General features: G+C 46.8%; 1 protein-coding gene across 1 annotated transcript in view; it reads right to left on the bottom strand.

The window, feature by feature from the left end:
• LOC119953944 (G protein-activated inward rectifier potassium channel 1-like) overlaps positions 1-22,834 on the bottom strand; it is a 67,012-nt gene that overhangs the window by 29,416 nt on the left and 14,762 nt on the right. The window contains exon 2 of the mRNA XM_038778656.1: positions 10,312-10,528. Coding sequence (XP_038634584.1) covers positions 10,312-10,528 — 217 coding nt within the window. The remainder of the gene's footprint in view (positions 1-10,311; positions 10,529-22,834) is intronic.

Genomic DNA, 22,834 nt, shown 5'->3' with positions numbered 1-22,834 from the left:
TTCTTTTTTGGTTTACTTAATGACCTCCCCACATTATCTCCAAAGCAAGCATTAAAACGTGACTGAATTTTCTTCCTCTATTTTTATTCACACACTTAGACATTGCTGAGTATGATGTTGCCATTTTAAAAATGTTTGATGGCTGGAGATTGACTCTGAGAGAACTCTTTCAAAATATTTGCTTAAATAGAATGTAGATGTTGTAAGTTCCAAGGTGATCATTTAATCATGCTCTTCTGGTATGGTCAGAGCAAATCTCAGGACCTTCACCAACATCACTGGATCTCTTATCTTATTCGCTGACAGCTGTCTGTTATTCTCTATAACATAAGACGATTTAATTTCCTCTCTGTTCCATTGTTCAAATAGTGTATGACAAGGTTTTATTAAATCCCCAGGTTAGCACGTGCATTTAACACAAACTTAATGCAAACAGATTGGGTCAGAAGCAGCTGGGGCAGAGCATTTTGTGGTGGGCACTGTTAGATTTCTTCCTGCATCACTTAATGAAGCCATCAGCAGACAATAAGCTAATTAAAATGTCTTCCACTGATCAACAAAACGTACTGTAGAAATGCTATAACCAGCAATATAATAATGCTGAATGTGTTGGAAAAACAGATTGTTAATGGCACTTCCAACAGCAAAGATTTCCTGTGTTGACTATCATTTAAACCTAGAAATGTTCCACTGGTAAACATAGCTTTTATCCCACAAAAACATAACAGGCATCTCATAGTACCTTGCTGTTGATCAGAATTATTTCTGCAGCTTAAAGTTTTGGGGGTGACTTCATTTGTCGGAGCCTTGAGAGATCGGAGATGACACTCTTGCATCTCTGGGTCCCCAAGGAGCTCAAAGACAGAGCCTTTTCTTGAGCCTTTTTGAACCAGATGGCTCCTAATAATAATAATAACATTTATTAGCTTCGCAAGTAGGCTTACATTAACACTGCAATTAAGATTCTGTGAAAATCCCCTAGCCGCCATACTCCGGCGCCTATTCGGGTGCACAGATGGAGAATTCAGAATGTCCAATTTGCCTCCAAGAGACAAATTCCTCTTGTTCTGGTTCTGTTGCTGAGCAACAAACATGCAAGCTTCCTCTTCATAGGCCTTAAAATTGTAGTGCTGGCGGCAAGATTGGGCCATGACCTTTTAATCTATCCTGTCTGGTTTTAGTGGGATCCTTACCCAGGCCTGAATCGGCACCATTAATATTAGAGAGCTTGAGCTCACAACAGTTAGGGTTTTAATCCTTTGATTAACATTGGCCTACTTATCAAATTGGGGGTGTTTAAAATCCAGGCCACAGTTTCAATCTTTGACCTCTCATGTTATTATGTTCTAAACCACAAATAAATTAAACATACACAGATTTGCAACATTTGTCTGGAGGGTAAGCATATCACTTTCTGATAACTTACAGGTTCAAGTCCTGTTTTTCATAATACCTTTTGACAATACCATTCATCATATGCAACATTTGAAGGTCTTGTGATATAAATTTTATCCAGTCATAATTCATTATCAATCACGCATTGATGGTTCCTAACCATTCTATGCCATATTTTCAAAACTGGCAATGATATGGGTGCCTCTGGGCGAATGTACAGGCTATAAGATTACTATATTATTTGGGAAGTATGATAAGAAAGAACGATTGTCCTATCCACAGTTTGACCACGCTATACCGGAACAAAGACACAGCACTTACAGAAAAAAGTAAACTAAACAACAAAACTTCTATTGTCCCCTAGGTTTCAACATGGTCAGAAGAAACTTTGTTTGTCCCTGCCTCCTCTTAGTGATATGATTCAAATATTAAATTACAATGCCTTTCTCAGCTTCGAGCAAACTTATTGATAGAGGCACTTTGACAAACACCTTGCTTTTTTTGAACAGTGCCATATGGTTTTTGATGTCAATTTAAGCCACAGGACAGTCAGATTTCTCCTCCAGTTAAAATGTTATCTGAAGAATGACACTTCTGATTATACAATGGCCAGCATTGGAATTGGAGTTTCACTCTAAATATTGGGCTGGATGTAATGGAAGTGATGGGGTCTTGCCCACCAGTTGGTGAGCCAGTCCCTGTCACCTCTTTTAATGAAAACCTGCATGATGAAGTGCCACTCAAGCAACTGGACAGCAGTGGGCCTTTCCCGGGATCAGTGATTCCGTGGGCAGACGTCTTGCCCACTCAAAAGCGGTCAGTCAATACAAAGTTTCCAGCACTATCGAATGTCAGTACCACCAGGGAAATGGTGGCTGCTACTGGTATGACATCCCCACAAAGGCCTGGGATTATGGATGGACCTTGGCCATGGGAAAACGTTGGCCAGAGGGGGATCACAGGGTGGGAATTATGGGGAAGGGGTACACAGCAAGTGCAAGGAGGTAACTTTCAGTGTGCGCTCCCCTGCCCCTGTTTTCCTGAGGCTGGGTCCATCAATCAGACACTTCTCCCCTTCACCCACATTGCACCCCCCACCTCCATTTTGGAATGATGACAGATTCCCCATCCTCCTATCTGATTAAATGCCCCCGCTGCCAAATTCACCACAGAGGTAGGCATTAAATTCCACCCATTGCATGTCATTCTCGGAGGTTTGAAGCACCGCCTTCTCACTAAGAGTTAATGAAACATCCAACAAAGAAAGACATGTGGCTGTATTTTTAATGACAGTGATCAAGGCACGTTCAGCAGTCTGTGGTGGTGGGAAGCCTGTCAGTCAGTTCCTCTTTCTTATACACACATACTCCACTAATGTCAGTGGCAAAGGATACGGGCAGGCTTAATACTCGTGTATGTGGAAGCCTGCTCACATTAGGGACCATAATCCCTTCAGAGATAATGGCATTGAGCAGAATGGGGCCCCCAAAAATACTTACTGGTGGAATTGAAAACAGCAGTGAGATTTTCCAGTGGCATTTCTTCACCTCTCCCCACATTATCCGAATGATTATTCTCGTAACAAGCAAAAATGGCTGAGGTAATTTGAGCAAATTGAATGCTCTATTTTTTGACCAGAACAAATTACTAATTAGATATGGATATCTCATCAATGCCCATTCAGATGATTAATCTGAACTTTGAGTTTAATGTGTTTTCAAGAGGTTAGGCAATTTAATTGTAAACCTTGATCAATAACCTATCAACCTGCGATTAATCAATCATTTTATCAGAAGGAGTGCTTTGAAAGCACTGGCCCAAATGTTGTAAAAAGTGTAGCTGGTTAGAAAAGTCAGAAACTTCCTTCCGAATAGGCCTTTCAGTCGACCCCAATGTGGGGAGAGCCAAGATTCTCTCGGTACATCGAACACCATTTGGTGATTAAAGACTGCATTGTAATGATGGCATTCTCACGCTAGTCCAACATCGTACGAGCAGGCAACACCAGCAGGAGATAAATGTGTGATATTTAACATTTTAAGTGAGAAATCAGATTCCCATGAGGCTTGTTCTTCTAAGCATATCGAATGGACGTCCATAATTGAGTTTACTTTTGCAGCAACAGAAAAGCTTTAGATCAGGGGTGGGCAAGCTTTTCCGGGCAAGGGCCACATTCAGAAATTCACAATTTTAAAGGGCCGCATAGTATATTAATTAATAGTCCCGGTTGTAACCAATTAGCGTGCGGCATATACCTCAGCGCTTCCCCCGGCGGCATCCTGCCTTTAGCCCTCTTTTTCTCTACTTTTCAAAAATGGCGCTTCACCCGGTTATGATTCTGGGCGCCTCATATAGAACATAGAACAGTACAGCACAGAACAGGCCCTTCGGCCCTCGATGTTGTGCCGAGCAATGATCACCCTACTCAAGTCAACGTATCCACCCTATACCAGTAACCCAACAGCCCCCCCCCCCCCCCCCCCATTAACCTTATAAAAAAATATAAAAAATTAAAAAAAAAAAAAAAAATTTTTATGACTTGATCTTGGTGGGCCGCATAAAGACCTTTGGCGGGCCGCATGCGGCCCGCGGGCCGTAGTTTGCCCACCCCTGCTTTAGATGAAATCTCAAACTACTGTTTCTGTTTAAATGGAAGCATCAGCTAAAATTGAAAGAAGTAGATTGTATACACTCAGTGCACACCATCTCCAATGCCATCATTCATAGCAGTGGAGTGAAACAAAGCATAAACAACCGTCAACATTTCAGATGAGTGGGATTTTATGGACGTTCCCATCTGGTAGGGTGGATCTTTTGGTATTCTCAACGGTTACCCCCTTCCCCAGCCCCACCTTCTCCCACCCGCAGGTTCCACAGCGGGAGAGAGTGCACACAATGGGAAGACCCGCTGACAGTGTTGGGACCGGGAGATCACGTCGCCAACCAATTGCGGGCCACCTCCGCAAAACACACAGCTCAGGGCGTGGAAACTTCCAGCTGTCTCACCATCACATGAAGAATTTGCACTCCAGAAATCACGAATATTTTCTACCATACAAATTGGGAGCAGGGGTAAGCCACTCGGTCCCTTGAGCTCTCCTGGCACTAGATTGTGAATTTACTTCAGAAGTGGATTCAGCCACTGAAGTGATTCTTTGTAAAATTCAGTAAAGAGTAAAACTGGATTGATCCATAGGTTCATTCAAATTTCAATTTGGGAGGGATCAATTTGTTGCAAAGCCAATAGTGATTTTGGCCCTTGAAGGTCTGGTTGACAGGTCTAACCAAGAAAGGTTATTTCTGATAACTAAATTAATTTGTCCTGCAAGTAACTAGAAGCCCTGCAAACACCCCCATTAGCTAATCAGAGCTGGTGCATTGGAGGAGGTTGGGAAAGGAGAAATTGGGCAGGGCTCTTTCTCTGAATCACGATACCGCCAATCTCAATGGCGGGTGTGGATAATGTGGGAGGTGAGACGAGATTGTCTTCCTGTAGTCTATGTGTCTGCCAACTCTCACTGTCAAGGCTGAAAGATCATGCACCAAGAATGGCCGCTTGGGTGAAGCATATTGTTGGTGCTCCTGTTCCCTCACCTAGAGGTGCACCTGTTCCCATAGTGAGGCTTTACCTGGAGCAGGTCACTCGCCTGTCGCCAGAGGCTCATAGCTTGAAAGGTGCCACCCAGCATCAAGCATGGCTCTCCTCTGCCTTACTATCTGCCATCGGCCTTCTGGAAAGGTTTTTGCAGGTTGTTGTTGAACCTGTTGGGTCATGTAATGGACGCACCATCCTGGGCCATCAAGTCCTGGGAGGTGTGGGGGCGCGAAGCTGGAACTCCTGGCTCAGTGGCAGGGATGCTACTACCTGCAGCACAAAACCTCTGGGTAAAGCACAAGAGAGTGATTAATTTCCATTGATAGAAATTGACTTTTCTAATCAGTTATAACCATGAGAGTAAGGGGAGTTGATAGAGGTTTAATTGAGAACTCATTAAGAATAATTAACTATAATTATATTAGGCATTACTTCAGTGCAACAAATAGCTGGGAATCCACTGTGGTTTCACATTTTGCAAGCCGCTTGAAACTGCGAGGCCATTGACGTCAACTAGCTAAAAGGCCCCCTTGTATGTTAAAAACTGGGCGGCTGTCCAGTACGAGTACATAGAACATAGAACATAGAACATTACAGCGCAGTACGGGCCCTTCGGCGCTCGATGTTGCGCCGATCTGTGAAACCATCTGAAGCCTATCTGACCTACACTATAGTTCCATTTCTATGGAAACAGCCAGTGTAGAGATATAATTTCTCAGCAAAAACTGTGTTTTTCTAATTAATGATAGATACATGTGTATGGGAAAGTTGCACCAAGATATTTAAATACATATATCTCTTATAATTGATAGACAGCCAAAATGAGTGAATTATAAATTAGTTAAAGCCAATCAGAAGTAAAAAGAAGGCCAGACCTTAAGATAATAATCTCCTTAAGAATCACTTACCGGGATGGAAAAATTCATTCCAGAATCACTCTATTTTTCTGAAACCTATATCTTTGCTGCTTGCTTTTGCGAATCGCCAAATTTCTTTTGTTTAAATCACTTAGTTATGTTATTCTGTGTATTATGATTTGAAGAATTACCACAATCTGTATTTTAAAACTCAACTACTGTATTCGCTAAAGAAAATCAATCCGACTAGCTTGCTAAAGGGCTAGTCGAAACTTCCTATATGTTGTACTGAAAATAAGTTTACCAGTGGGCACAGTTGACAAATAAAGTTCCAGTGGACTTTGCAAAAAAGTACAGACTTGACCTCTGTTATTTGGGAACTGAGAAGGGATAAAGGATATCCAGGGTTCTGAATAGACTGAGATCCTTCACCATGAAACTATTTTCTAGAAGGCAATCAATGGCTTCAAGAGACAAAAGAAGAGAATGGCAATGTAGTGAAAAAAGAAAGAAAACCTGGATAACAACTAGAAGCATTAGTTCATCAATATTGATGAAACTAGCATTCATCCTTCCAATTGTAAGTGTGCATATGTATTGAATAAACCACTTAATAAATATTTGTACCGAAATTCCATTTGTAGTCAATGCAACATCAATAAGGTCACCCCAGCACTTTTGAAATTCAATGGGGATGACTATGATAATAATAATAATAATAACCTTTTATTGTCACAAGTATGAAATTATTGTGAAAATCCACTAGTTGCCACATTCCGGCGCCTGTTCGGGTAAACTGGTACGGGAATCGAACCCGCGCTGCTGGCCTTGTTCTGCATTACAAACCAGCTATCTAGCCCACTAAGCTAAACCAGCTCTATATGAAGCATCTGAAGGCCCATGTTTCAGTTTCCATTGCAACATAAGTAAAATTCACCCAATATCTGAATATCGGGAATGTAGATAAAATTTGTAAATAATTTGGTGCACTACATAGAACATAGAACATAGAACAGTACAGCACAGAACAGGCCCTTCGGCCCTCGATGTTGTGCCGAGCAATGATCACCCTACTCAAACCCACGTATCCACCCTATACCCGTAACCCAACAACTCCCCCCCTTAACCTTACTATTAGGACACTACGGGCAATTTTTCATGGCCAATCTACCTAACCCGCACATCTTTGGACTGTGGGAGGAAACCGGAGCACCCGGAGGAAACCCACGCACACACGGGGAGGACGTGCAGACTCCACACAGACAGTGACCCAGCCGGGAATCGAACCTGGGACCCTGGAGCTGTGAAGCATTTATGCTAACCACCATGCTACCGTGATGCCATGTTAACATGTTAATAACATGTTAAATTGTTATTCTGCAAAAACTGGAAAAATGCCAATAACAATATTTTTTTTTTAAAGGTGGGCAGATTCAGAATTTTAGCATCATGGCCACAGCTACCAGCACTGAAAGAAGCTGGAGGGTTCACAGCAGTCCAAAAATCTATCCACCAACAGATTATTAGGATTGCTGAGATGCAACTCTGGGGAGTAGCAGTGGTGTGAAGGGCAAGAACCTGCGATATTTTCTCAGAGCTGCAGCATTTCTCTCCCCAGCCATCTCACTGTGCCAGTGCCCTTGGTAAGGCCTCACAGCCTGCCAGCTCTCACTGTTACAACTCTGCCCAGGTGGTGCAATCTGAAACCAAGCCCTCTAGGTCTCAGCAGCTGCCTGCGAGGCCATCTGCATCTCCCTCACTGAATGTCGGTAACCTCCCATCCTACACGTTGCCGTGACTGGATGTGCCAGTGCATAGCAGCACTAGAGCAGGCACAGAAAACCAGATAGACTCTCAGGGCACGATTCTCTGGTCGGTTTTCACTCGAGAGAGAGCACAACGCAGCCGGAGAATCCCAGGAGAGCCCTCTGGCGGGTCTCCCGGCAGCCTCGACACCTCGTGGGATTCACCCAAGTCCCATAAGGCATTGGATTTGGAAAATCCAAAGGGGGCGGAACCAAACAGCGCTCGCGGAAGTAGGTCTTAAACCTACTTAAGGCCTGCAGAGGCAGATGTTGTCGTCTTCGCCTCGTTGATCGCCCGAAGGCGAATCCTGTTCGGGTGGGGATCAACCTCTCCCCCTGTACCCTGGCGTGGCGGGGGGGCCTGCTGGAATTCCTGACTCTTGAGAAGGTCAAATTTGGACTGAGGGGAAGGATGGAGGGTTCCACAATTCATGGGCAGTTTTCATTATGCACTTTCGAGAATTGGATCACATCAAACATTAGGGGGAGGGTTGAGAGAGTTGGGGGGGAGGGGGTACTGTATGTGTTAATGGTGACTGTGGTGATTCCTGATTCCTTTTTGTTATTTGTTTATGTTAACATGCGGGCCAATGTCTGGGGTTTGTTGGGAGGATGGAATCGTTGTTATTGATATGGGGATTGACATTGCATTCATTACTGATTATTGTTGGGTGTAAATACGGGAGAAAATGTGAAGAAGGAGAATAAAAATGTTTTTTAAAAAAACCTACTTAAGGCCTACTTACCTGGGATCACCGGCCTCCCTAAATTCTCTGGCCTTCCCAGGGAGGCTGCAGACCGGCGCTGATTAGGGCTGGTCCACAAGAACATGGAACAGATGGAACGGCACCCGGGGGGCTCTCCGAGGCCATTGAAAACCCCTGGGTGGTCAGTGCAGGGTGGCCCCCTGGCCCTCCCCCTGGAACGTGGGCACATTGCCACTGCCCACTGGCACGTTGGCACTGCCACCCTGACACTGCCAAGATATCCGGGTGGCACTGCCAAGCTCGCTGAAGCAATGCCTGGGTGCAAGGGTGGCACTGTCAAAGGTCAGAGGCCGAGGGGAGCATTGCCCATGAAAGGGGGGTGGAAGGGAGGTTCGAAGGGTGGGGTGGGCAAGGCAGGTAAGTCGGGGCTTCTGGGAGGTGGGGTCTCGCCAAAACATCATCCGGGATGGGCCATGTCAGAAGGGAGCATGTGCAGCCCAGAAGCTATTTTGGGATTAAAATGGTACCCATAATGCTCTCAGCGACTCTTTAATAGCCCAGTACAACAAGCAATGTGCACGGAAGGAACTCTTCATCCTTATTGTTGAGAATTCCTTGCATCCGACCCTGATTTAGGGAAAACCCTGATCTTGCCTTTGTCGGGGAGCCCGACAGCGTTAGATGAGTGGAAGTGCCGCTTGAATTGAGCCAGGACAGAGCATGGGTGGGGTCGTTTTGGAGGTGACAGTTGAAGCAGGCTGAGGGAGTGGATGCTCAACACTAGGACTGGTTGGAAACGAAAAAAAATAATGCCACTTTCCAGCACCGTCAAACCACACAAAGAGGATACATGACAGATCAGAAAAAGTGTTTACTTTGTGACCCAATCACAACAACTAGGGAACAGAAAGTCAACATAACGAAGCAGGAAATGGCTGATAAAACCATTAGCTAAACAAAATATAATAAATGGATTTTAATCCTTCTACCCGGGAAAAGAGAAAGAGAATTTACAGATGCTGCCAACAGATAAATGGGCAGAGCAGAATATTCAATTTTTCCACCTGAGGGCAAATACTTTCATTCTGAAGTTTCAAATACTTTCACCCACTTCATGACACTCTGAATCTATTAAAATTGTGAATAGAATTCATTTCAGAGTGAACATGGAAAATTCCATTCACAACACAATAGAAAATAGGTCAATATCATTGCTGAGACGGCAAAGATCTGCGATGGCAGGGTTTATGAAGGTCAATGGGGGCAGGAACTGAGGTCAGGAGGTATGTAACATCGTGCCATTGGCCGACATGCCATTTTGTTGCCTCGCTCCAGCTCTGGAGCCATTTTCAAGAAGGCCAGATCGGGCGTGGGATGCAACCAGTGGGTTGTAATGTTACAATTCATTACATTGAGCTTATTTACTCGACAAGACACAAGGCACCTTTGACAGTACCTTTTGACAGCTGCCTCTGACAGTTCTGGAAGTCGATTTTGACAGGTGTGTTGACAGTTCCAATGAGCTTGACATTAATTAATTTATGCACTTTTTTCCCAACTTTGAACAATTCTAGGTGCACCTGCCAGACCTCAAAGGGCACCTGGCCTCCACCAAAAGGTGCCTTTCCCTCCCCAAAGATGTCGTGATCTAATCTGCACAGTTCAGGCTCCACACTGCTGGCCCGTCAAAATGCCAATTTAGCGGAGGCAGCTGGTGATTTAAATGGCCAGCAGCCTCTGTAAAGAGCGCGTGTGTGAAATGCACCCCCCACCCTCCCACCACCACCCCCGTATCCACCCACACAAAGATGGGAATGAAGCAGGCTCGCCATCATAGCAACATTCTGGGCCTTTGTCTCGGAAAAAAAAAATTAGAGTAGCCTGTTAGAAATAACATCGTGGAAATAGAAATAGAATAGCTTGATGCCAGATAGAAATGAGCACAGGCTTACCTGTTGTCTCCACAATTCCCTCCAGGATCACCACAATTTCAAACTGGTCACTTCTTAGGGATCGTTGCGATAGGTCAAAGAAGGGACTTTTAGGATTTATTTCATGGCAAATAGTCAGAGGTGAAACAAGAAACAGTTGGTCTGCACCAGTCCCAAATCCAACATCCAACTCACACTGATCCAGGGGCAGGAACTCTCCTTCAGGTGTTTGCCTGGACTGAAGGCAAGAGAGAAGAGACAAAATTAGATTTGAAGCCAGACCTGGTATTGTTCCTGCTTGTTCATTCAGCATCTTCACAGGGTTTCACACACATCAAACTGATGTATTTCTAACATATATTCAGATCCATGGACTATTAATATCTCCCAAAAGTAAAGTAATACTTGACAGTTTTAGAATTTGAGTTTGCTCGTGTTCTTTTATGCTCTATTCTTATGCTATGGTGGACAGATCACGGCGGCATGGTGGCACAATGATTAGCACTGTGCCAGGGACCCAGTTTCGATTTTGACCTCCCGGCTTTGGTCACTTTCTGTGTGGCGTCTGCACATTCTCCCCGTATCTGTGTCGGATTTCTCCTTGTGCTCTGCTTTCCTCCCAGAGTCCAAAGATGTGCAGGTTAGGTGGATTGAACATGCAAAATTGCCCCTATAATGTTCAAAGGTTAGGTGGGGTTATAGGAATGGGGCAGGAGAGTAGGCCTGTTGGGGTGCTCTTTCAGAGGGTCAGTGCAGACTCGATGTGGGTTTCTCTTCCGCTTCTGCCATGGCGGAGGCCGTGGCGGCCGCGGAAGGAGAAAGAGTGCACCCAGGGCACTGGCCCGGAGTCTGAGCTGGGGGCCCCGATCGCAGGCCAGGCCACCGTGGGGGCACCCCCCGGGGTTCGATCGCCCCCCCCCCCCCCCCCCCCCCCCCCCCCCAGGACCCCGGGGACCGCTCGCGCCGCTGATCCCGCCGTTACAGAGGTGGTTCAAACCTCGGCGGCGAGAGAGACCTCCCAGCGGCGGGACTTCGGCCCATCCGGGCCGGAGAATCACCGCAGGGGCCTCTCCGATTGGAGTGACGAGATTCCCGCCACCTCCACTTCCCGGGTGGCGGAGAATCTCTGCCACGGCGGGGGCGGGATTTTCGGCGGCCCCAGGCGATTCTCCAACCCTGCTGGGGGTCGGAGAATTCGCCCCAGGTTGTCATAATATCCACTCATGTATATAATGAGATGCAGACAGGCAGTGATTGACACATAGGATGAACAGTAAGCACACAACACAGTGCAGCCAATCACCAGACAGGACACTACCACTATAAAGCCAGAGGGCACTAGGTTTCCCGCTCTCTCTGGACCCAGCCACGGAGACAGTCAGAGTTCACAAGCTAGCAAGTGCAAACACCATGCGGTAGCTAGTAAGTCTGGTCAGGCTAATACTAGGTCTCCAGTCAGTTCAGTATAGGTGTCGACCCACAGCTGAATATGTTTACCTGTTCTATCATTGAATAAAACAGTGTTGGATCTTCTCCAGTATTAGACGTCTGTTTCTAGTTTCCCTGCATCGAGTGCAGTCCACATCGAACCAACCTGCCTAACACATCATGGTACCAGAGTGGTACTGATATTGACGGACCTACCTCGAGTGAATCAGCATTGACCAGCAAGCAGCCATCCGGTGAAATGGAACACATCCAGCCTCCTCTGCAGCTCCGCATCTCCGGCAACCTCGGCGCCAATTGGAAGATCTTCAAACAAAAGTTCCTCTTGTACATCGAGGCCTCCGACCTTGAAGCAGCATCGGATGCCAGGAAGATCGCGCTATTTCTCTCCACCACGGGGGGCCACGCCATCCACATCTACAACTCACTTACATTCGCTGAAGGCGAAGACAAAATAAAATTCAAAACAGTCCTGATGAAGTTTGACAGCCACTGTGACACTGAGGTGATTGAGAGCTTTGAACGGTACGTTTTCCAGCAGAGGCTTCAGGGTAAGGAGAAACCTTTTCAGTCCTTCTTGACCCATCTCCGCCTCCTAGCGCAGTAATGTAACTATGACTCGACGGCTGATTCCATTATCCGGGATCAGATTGTTTTCGGGGTCCACTCCGGCTCCCTTCGGCAGCAGCTCCTGAAAGTCAAACATTTGATCCTCCCTGTCGCTATCGAGACGTGCGTTGTCCATGAGCATGCAAAGAATCGTTACTCCCACATCAGGGCGGCGGAGACTGCAAAGCTGGCCTCCCACGAGGCGGAACGGGTGCAGGCCATCGCACAGATGCAGGGCCTCAGCATCGAGGAGAGTGGCTGTTTCACGCGCTTTTCCCGGGTCCCTGTGCATGCGCGCCACGACCGAGTGGACGACGAGACCGACAACCTGACTGCACAGGTGCGTACGTCGACCGACCGCACTGCGCATGCGCGATGGTGCACGGAATGCGCTGACGTCGGCGTCATGACGTGTACGAATTGTAGCTCCGCCCACTTAAAGCGGCAATGTCCAGCAAAAGGATGCTGGTGTCTACAGTGTGGTAAGCTTGGCCACTACGCAGCCCTTTGCAGATCTGCTCCACCGCCCAGCAGCCAGCGGTCCCAGCTACGGCGCAGAAGTGTCCGCTCAATACAACAAGGCATGCCAGATTCCGATCTCGACAGCCCAACAGACCCTGATGCTGAGTGCGTCAAGTCCCCATACTGGGTGGGCATCATAACTACACAAGCACTGCCTTCCACCACAACGGCGAAACGCCTCTCTATCCTCAGTGTGGATCCCGATGACGAGTGGTGTGCTGTCCTCACAGTTAACAAGGCTCGTATCTGATTTAAACTGGACATCAGCGCATCGGCGAACATCATCTCAAAATCCGACCTCGACACCATCCGCGCCAGACCAAGCATTCTTTCTCTGGCCTGCCAACTACTTGACTACAATGGCAATGCCATAGCTGCCAGTGGCTCATGTCACCTAGGGGTATCCAATAAGGCAATAAAGGCAACACTGCGGTTTGAAATCGTCCGGCCTGACAGAACATCCCTGCTCGGTGCTCGAGCCTGCAAGCTCCTGAACCTGGTTCAGCGAGTCCACACCATGTCATCATTACCGGCGACGGCCTCGCTTGGTCGAAGCTTGCAAGCCGACATAGATGACATTATCACGCAGTACCACAGCATATTCGATGGAATGGGCACACTCCCATACTGATATAAAATCCTGTTTCAAGCCGAACGCCACCCCTGTAATTCATGCACCACGCTGGGTGCCGGCACCTCTCAAGGATCGTCTGAAGAAGCAATTACAGGACCTCCAAGTCCAGGGCATCATATCGAAGGTCACAGAGCCCACAGACTGGGTCAGCTCCATGGTCTGCATAAAGAAGCCATCAGGGGAGATTCGCATCTGCATTGACCCTAAGGATCTAAACCGCAACATCATGCGGGAGCATTACCCGATACCAAAACATGAGGAGTTGACCAGTGAGATGGCTCATGCCAAATTCTTTACTAAGCTGGACACCTCCAAGGGTTTTTGGCAAATACAGCTGGATGCGTCCAGTCGCAAGCTGTGCACGTTCAACACCCCATTCGGTTGCTACTGCTACAACCGGATGCCTTTTGGTATCATATCTGCCTCCGAAGTATTTCACCGCATCATGGAGCAGATGATGGAGGGCATCGAGGGGGTGTGAGAATACGTTGACGACGTAATTATCTGGTCCACAACACACCAGGAACACATCGCTCGCCTCAAGAAGGTATTCCAGAGAATCCATAAACATGGTCTCCAGCTCAACAAGGCCAAGTGCTCATTTGGTCAATCGGATATTAAGTTCCTAGGTGACCACATCTCGCAGCAGGGCGTGCGGCCAGATGCCGACAAGGTCTCGGCGATCAACGCCATGAAGACCCCAGAGGACAAGAAGGTAGTCCTCCGCTTACTCGGGATGGTCAACTTCCTCGGGAAATTCATTCCCAATATGGCACCCCGCACCACGGCCCTCCGCTATCTCATCAAGAAGTCGATGGAATTCCAGTGGCTGCCCACGAATGAAGAGGAATGACATGAGCTGAAAGCAAAGCTTACCACAACCCCGGTTCTAGCGTTCTTCGACCCAACCAAGTAAACCAAGATATCAACTGATGCAAGCCAGGACGGCATTGGGGCGGTGTTCCTTCAGCGAGATGACTCCTCGTCCTGGGCTCCAGTGGCGTATGCCTCCAGGGCCATGACGCCCACTGAACAACGGTACGCTCAGATTGAGACGGAATGTCTGGGCCTCCTGACAGGGATAGTCAAGTTTCACGACTACGTTACGGTCTACCAAAATTCACGGTAGAAATGGACCACAGGCCTCTAGTCCACATAATCCAGAAGGATTTAAATGACATGACACCTCGGTTACAGCGAATTCTTCTTAAGCTACGCCGCTACGACTTCGAACTTGTCTACATGCCAGGCAAAGAGCTGATTGTTGCAGATGCCCTATCCAGGTCCATTACCACACCGTGTGAACAAAGTGACTTCATCTGCCACATAGAAGTGCAAGTGCAGTTGTGTGCCACCAACCTTCCAGCCTCTGACGAACCTCTGCTGCAGCGTGTGATGCAGAACCTTACCAATGGCTGTCAGAAGGGGCAATGTTCCCAGTTCTCTAACGTAAAAGACGACCTGACGGTAGTGGATGGAATCCTTTTGAAACTCGACAAGATCGTAATTCCTCAGAGCATGCGGGCTATGGTGCTGGGCCACCTCCATGAGGGTCACCTTGGGGTCGAGAAATGCCGACGCAGAGCTCGGGAGGCGGTCTACTGCCAGGCATCAGCCAGGACATTGCTGACACAGTCCCCAACTGCCCCACCTGTCAGAAGTTTCAACCAGCTCAACCCAAGGAAACGCTGCAACAGCACGAGATCGTGACCCCGCCGTGGTCCAAAGTAGGTGTAGACCTTTTCCACGCTGACTACGTACTCCTGGTCGACTACTTCTCCAGTTACCCAGAAGTGGTGAAACTGTCCGACCTCATATCGAAGGTGGTCATCAAAGCCTGCAAAGAAACGTTCACCAGGCATGGGATACCGCTCACGGTAATGAGCGACAACTGTCCATGCTTTCACAGCCAGGAATGGTCTGATTTTGCACAGTCCTACAACTTCCATCACGTGACCTCCAGCCCCCACTACACGCAGTCAAACGGGAAGGCCGAGAAAGGGGTCCATATTGTAAAGTGGTTGCTGTGCAAAGCTGCAGACTCAGGCTCCGACTTCAACCTGGCGATGCTGGCATTCAGGGCAACCCCACTGTCCACTGGGTTGTCTCCAGCGCAGATGCTCATGAATCGCACTCTGAGGACCACAGTTCCAGCCATCCATGTTCCAGACCTTGACCACCTCACGGCCTTACAGAAAATACAGCAGTCCCGGGCCCAACAGAAGGCCACATACGATGCTCATGCCACGGATCTACCCGAGCTGGCCCCAACTGATCATGTTTGTGTCAGGTTGCCTGAGGGCGGCTGGTCAGCCACAGCTGTTGTGATCTAACAAGTGGCCCCGAGATCGTTCCTTGTCCGCACGGCTGATGGCTCCCTGCTGCGGCGCAACAGACGGGCACCGCGAAGAGTTCCACTACTGCTACCTGACCGAAGTGCCCTACCGCCTCCGATGCTTTCTCCGGACATACCCTGCCACAAGGCCACCGATCTACCAGCAATCCTGCCGGCCCCCGCAACCACCGCGATGGCCGCGATCCCGCCTATCCACGTGCAGGTGGCTCCTGATCCACCTCTGCAGCGATCAACAAGAATTTGTCGCCCACCACAAAGACTGAAACTGTAGACTGAACATTTGTACATTTTGTGACTTCATCGAATTAACCTCTGTAAATATTGTTTTGTTTGCCATGTATCTGCACCATCAACACTTTCCTATGTATATACGTTTATTTAGACACCGTTTGTATATAGTCAGGCATATATATATATATATATACACACACACTCCTTAGTATTTATTTATCCAAAAACAAAAGGGGGGAGATATCATAATATCCACTCATGTATATAATGGAGTGCAGACAGGCAGTGATTGACACACAGGATGACCAGTAAGCACACAACACAGTGCAGCCAATCAATGGGCAGCATGGTAGCATGGTGGTTAGCATAAATGCTTCACAGCTCCAGGGTCCCAGGTTCGATTCCTGGCTGGGTCACTGTCTGTGCGGAGTCTGCACGTCCCCCCCTTGTGTGCGTGGGTTTCCTCCGGGTGCTCCGGTTTCCTCCCACTGTCCAAAGATGTGCAGGTTAGGTGGATTGGCCATGCTAAATTGCCCGTAGTGTCCTAAAAAGTAAGGTTAAGAGGGGGGTTGTTCGGTTACGGGTATAGGGTGGATACGTGGGTTTGAGTAGGGTGATCATTGCTCGGCACAACATTGAGGGCTGAAGGGCCTGTTCTGTGCTGTACTGTTCTAATCTAACTAGATAGGACACTACCACTATAAAGCCAGTGGGCACTAGTTTTCCCGCTCTCTCTGGACCCAGCCACTGAGACAGTCAGAGTTCGTGAGCTAGCCAGTGTAAACACCATGCAGTAGCTAGTAAGTCTGGTCAGGCTACTACTAGGTCTCCAGTCAGATCAGTACAGTGTTGACCCACAGCTGAATATGTTTATCAGTTCTATCGTTGAATAAAACAGTGTTGGATCTTCTCCAGCATTAGATGTCTAGCTTCCCTGCATCGAGTGCAGTCCACATCGAACCAACCTGCCTAACACATCACATGTGTCCATGTTTTTTGTCTGCCATTCATCAGGACAGATCACAAGGTGAGTAAATAATTTATACTTCATGAGAAGAGTGTTCCAATTGGTTGGTAAGTGGACTCTAATTGGTAGAGATGCTGGCTTGGAGAATTCAGCAAGGAACAGTTAATTCCCAAGCTTTTGTTCAAATTCAAATCAGACAGGTATACTCTGGTTGGTCAGGGAATTGCCGTGGAGAATGAACAACAGAACAGGTGAATCATATCAAACAGCATTTACCTTCAGCTGTTCACAGCAGGCAAAGTGCTGACTGTCCTAAACCAGTCGATGTTTACAAAACTCAGAACATTGGGTTGAATTTCTCATCAGGGACAAATAATAATAATCTTTATTGTCACAAGTAGGCTTATATTAGGGGCTGTTTAGCACAGGGCTAAATCGTTGGCTTTGAAAGCAGACCAAGGCAGGCGAGCAGCATGGGGGCAGCCCCCGGAATGTGGCGACTAGGGGCTTTTCACAGTAACTTCATTTGAAGCCTACTCGTGACAATAAGCGATTTTCATTTCATTTCATTCATATTAACACTGCAATGAAGTTGCTGTGAAAAGCCCCTAGTCGCCACATTCCGCCATCTGTTTGGGTGCACGGAGGGAGAATTCAGAATGTCCAAATTACCTAACAGCACGTCTTTCAGGGCTTGTGGGAGGAAACCGGAGCACCCGGAGGAAACCCACGCAGACACGGGGAGAAGATGCAGACACCTCAGAAACAGTGACCCAAGCCAGGATCGAACCTGGGACCTTTGTGTTATGAAGCAACAGTACTAACCACTGTGCTGCTATGGGCTAAGTACCGGGGCGAAGGACGGGGAGTGTTTCCTGCTGCGGAGGCTGACCGGAAACCACACCGCATCTTCCATCTCCGATGTAGTTAATTGTGCATCTGGGGCTTTTTGTTGTCTTCCATGCCTGGGAGGGCTTGGCGGCAAGCGCCCTGCCATCATACCCGGGTAGCCGATTGAAAAGGCATCGCTGACCGACAATTGAAGAAAGAAAATTAATCTGCTGAAGAAAGAAGATGGACCTCCTCAAAGACATTGAAGCTGGAAGATCCATCTGATCGATGCCTCCTCCAACCACTGCTTTGGTGCTCCAGGGCAATGCCTCCGCCAATCAAAGCCCAGTTAACAAATAATCAGCATTCTCTTCCCATGCAGTATAAATTGTTGTTCCTTTTACTGTTAGTAACTCGGGATCTGTCCCAATGAATGCAGGATGAAAAACTTAGACATGATGTTTCTTTTTTCAGCAATGCTCAAAATATATGTGTTAATAATTAGGAGCCCTATAGGGTGAATTTGCATCTTTGAGGCAGATTTCAGGAGTAGGGAAGCTTCCTGGCTTGGCGGGCCCATCTCAGAAGAAAGTTCCTGCAAAGGCAGAATTTTTATTCTGGGGAGGCAGGTATGTACTGGAGACAGATCGACCACCACCACTGAGTTCAGAGGCAGGGACTCCAAGGATTCCAAAGTCGGCTGCCTTAGTGCTTTAGGACTTCACAGCAGTTATAATACAAACAGCAAAAAAAGCTTTCTAGTCCTCACCCCTCATACCCTACTCAGCCCCATACAGCCCTCATGCACATCCATGACACTTCATGACCTCCACTCACCCTATGCCATCATTTCCCTCTGCCATCCTATGTTCCTCCAAACATCCCCATGGTCCTGTGTAGCCCCTGTGCCATGTGTCCTTCCACCAACCCTTCATCCTCCATTTCATCCTTGCTTTCTGATTCCTTCATTTGTCCTTCTCATCGTCCATTTAAGAAAAATTCTAATTACATTTCGTTATTTTTAATTTCTATCCATTTTCATTTCAGCAGATTTTATCTTGCCCTTCTATTTTTCTTTGTTTTTTTTCTATCTCTCTCTGTCTCTCATCTCCCCCTATATTTTATTCTTCTCCGGGACCTTAAATGTATTAATCCCGCAGGATATGATTGTATTAATGGGAACCGGGACAACACAATCTCACCACAATAAAATGAAAAGTTGACAATGGTAAACTACTTAAGTCAGTATTTCATCCCTTGATGCTAATCATTTAACCCATTTAATTCTGGCCGCACTCCATCACTACTTAAATTTTTTTAAAATCTAATTAGTGCCATGATTGAATGCCGTTCTATGCTCTATCAAATTATCTGCTCATAGCTAAGGATTTATTTTCCTCTGAATGTTAATTTCAGATTTAAAAAAAAAGATATACAGGAAGTAACAGGTTAGTTAGACTAATGGAAAGAAATAGCAAAGCTTTTACCCATTGATATCAGTAATCTGAATCTTGCTAATTAATGGCTTTAAAAAGATACAAGGCAGGTTCTATTGAAGAGATTTTTAAAGGTCATTCATCATGGAATTATACAGCCCTGCAGAAGAGTTTGGTGGGGTATCAATTGGAAGAAGCAATTGCAGCTGAAAGCAATAATGGAGAAAATGGAGGACATTCTGGCAGAGATGTCTCAGGTACAAAATAGACTTAATTTTTGGAAGAAAAAAGGCAGGCATCCAAAATGAGTTCCAAATGACAAAGGAAATAAAAGTTAAAATGCAAAGAAGAGATTTATGGAAATGTCAAGCACAAGCTTCAGTTAATAACCAGGAAGGATACTGGAGAGAATTGAAAAGGACAATATAGGACGGGATTGTCCGACCCCCCGCCAGGTCGGAGAATCGCCGGGGGGGGGGAGGGGCGTGAATCCTGCCCCTGCCGGCTGCCGAATTCTCTGGCGCCAGGGACCTGGCAGGGGCGGGAATCGTGCCGCGCCAGTCAGCGGCTGCTGGCTGTACCCCCCCGGTGATTCTCCGGCCCGCAATGGGCCAAGTGATTGCCCGTTTACAGCCGGTGCCGTCGGCGTGAATTACAATAGGTACTTACTGGCGGGACCTGTCTCCGCGGGCGGCCTCCGGGGCCCCCAAGGGGGGATGCAGGGTGATCTGGCCCCGGGGGCTGCCCCCACGGTGGCCTGGCCTGCGGTCGGGGCCCACCGATCTGCAGGCGGGCCTGTGCCGTGGGGCACTCTATTCCTCCACGTTGGCTGCTGTGGACCTCCGCGAGGGCCTCCGCGATGGCCAGCTGGCGGAGGCCCTTCGGCGCCGGTTTGCGTGGCGCAAAGCCACTTCCGCGCCAGCTGACGCAGCGCAAACCACTCCGGCGCCGGCCTAGCCCCTGAAGGTGCAGAGGATTCCACACCTTCGGGGCGGTCCGTGCCAGAGTGGTTCAGGCCACTCCTTCGCGGCGGAGTTGCCCACCCTGCCGATTCCCGCAGAATCCCGCCCCATAGAGGCAAAAAGAGATAACAAGAAAAGACTACCAAGCGACATTATATCATGAAATGTTTTATGAATGTATAAAATGTGAGCATTTGAGGAGGGATAAAGTTGGACATGCTCATCATCCAAATAAGAAATCTTCATGTAGAGGCTGAGGGTTGTGGCGTACGTATTAAAGCGATTGACAGGTAGGTTAAACTTAAAGAGGAGGGGAACATAAAGATAGAGAAGATGCACTGAAATGTTAGCATTACTACCAGTTGGTCGGTAACGTGGTCCAGATCTTAAGCATCCTAGATTCCTGGAAGGAGCAATGGTAAAAATTGCAGAAACACTGCTGTCACTATCTTTCAATCTTCACTGAATACGGGAGTAGTGATGGATAGCTGGAAAGTCGTTAACGTTATATCATCACTGCAGAATGGGAAGAGGGCTAAACCAGGAAACTACAGACCAGTCAGCTTAACATCAGTAGCGAAGATGTTATTGGAAAGCAATATCTGGGACAAAATAAACTTTAATTCAAATAGGCGTGAGCGAATCAAAGAAGGCCAGTATGGGTTGGTTAATAGAAAATCATGCCCGATTAGCGTGATTGAATTCTTTGATGCAAAGATAAGATTGTTCAAGGTAGTGCAGCAGATGATGCACATATGGACCTATGGGAGCTATTCTGCCAACTACCACACAGAATGGAGATGGAAACTCAGGGACATCAAATATTTCCTCAGTGACAGGTAGTAAAGGGATGGATGTGCTGCAGACAGGGAGGTGATTTGAAGCAATACTCTCCTTTGGCCATTACAATTTTCATAAATGACTTAGGCTTGGATGCAGGGAGCAGTTTTACAAAATGATCAGATTACACAAACCTCGACAAAGTAAGTAGCAAATTGTGATGGGGTAGTTATAGGCTTTAGGATAACTCAGTCAGTATAGTGGAAAGGGCAGAGATATAGCAGATTTAGTTCTGTGCAGTTATTATCATGATAGCAGATCATAGCCTGAATTGTTTTTACGGATAGATTGAATCTTTAAGTAAGACATATGTTTTTAAAACAATACATCAAGCAAAAACTGACTGAGACTGGATAGTAGTCACTTGCTGGAAAATTCCAATTTGGATTACACTTGATAAACTAATCCAGGGAGAATGGAATGTTGCACTTTTTTCAGACAGAGGCAGAAATGCAACGCAAAAGCTGAACTGTAATCTCTTGTGGTTGCAGAGATAATGGAGGCTGATTTCCAGCTCAGAAGAAACCATTTCCTATGATTTATATCCCAAACTGTGGATATGGTGTGAGTCAAATAAAAAGCAGTTTCTGGACAAAAGACATGTTTGTGTTTTTCCCTTCAGGATTACACGGGAAAGGGGGTTAAAATAAACTGCAACACTGCTTTCTCTGTGTGCTCGTCAGGTGTTCTAGTTCTAATGTGTTAGTGTGCGCTGTGAAGGTCACATTGCCATCCCTGTACTTGCACATAAAAAAGATCTCTCTCTCTGAGTGCTGGAACCAAGTCACAAGTCAGAAAATCCACAGTCAGAAAGGAAATCAGCTAACCTACGGAACCAAGAATCACCCAACCAACTGCACAATTGCCAAAGTCAACACTATGGGAAGGACCCAACTTAATGTCCGCAACATTTCACCATCTACTCCTCACAAGCAAATCAAAGACTGGTTGTTATATCTTTTTTAGCTTTTATTTTTTTGACTCACTTCTCATTTCTAATCTAATGTGTATCTGTGTTGCATTTTTATTACTTTGGTTGGTATTTTAATAACTGATAAACTCACTCCTTCTTTAACGCAAGAAAGCCTGGTTAAATTGGCTCCTTTTCAAACATAAATACATTTGGGCTGAGTAAAGATATCCATGAGAGAAGGGATCCTTTTTAAATTAACCCAGTTGTGACCAACCAAGGGGGTTGAATAAAGAAGGGGAGCCAGTTCACCCCTCCTCACCAGGAACATAACAATTTGGGGGTACCTCATCCAGAATCATAACAAATTTGGGGGACCTCACCAGATACCAGTCATAACAATATATGAAATTGCTCTATAAATTGCATGATTATGACAAGTATAGGGGGTTGAGCAACTTTGATATTGACATACAAAGAACCTGAAAGCTAGCATGGCAAGTTGATAAGGTGTTTAAAAATCAAACGGCTCACTGTTATATTGTTATATTATTCAAAAGGAATTAGGAAGTACATTGTTATGCACCTGTATACTATAAGTATCCAGGATGCCACATCATTCTGGCAAAAAGGGCAGCAAAGTAGCATACTGGTTAGGACAATTGCTTCACAGCTCCAGGGTCCCAGGTTCGATTCCCGACTTGGGTCACTGTCTGTGCGGAGTCTGCACATTCTCCCCGTGTCTGCGTGGGTTTCCTCCGGGTGCTCCAGTTTCCTCCCACAGTCCACAGATGTGCAGG

Source organism: Scyliorhinus canicula, chromosome 19, assembly GCF_902713615.1.
Source record: "Scyliorhinus canicula chromosome 19, sScyCan1.1, whole genome shotgun sequence".
Classification (NCBI taxonomy): domain Eukaryota; kingdom Metazoa; phylum Chordata; class Chondrichthyes; order Carcharhiniformes; family Scyliorhinidae; genus Scyliorhinus; species Scyliorhinus canicula.
This window is presented reverse-complemented; position numbering and strand designations above follow the sequence as displayed.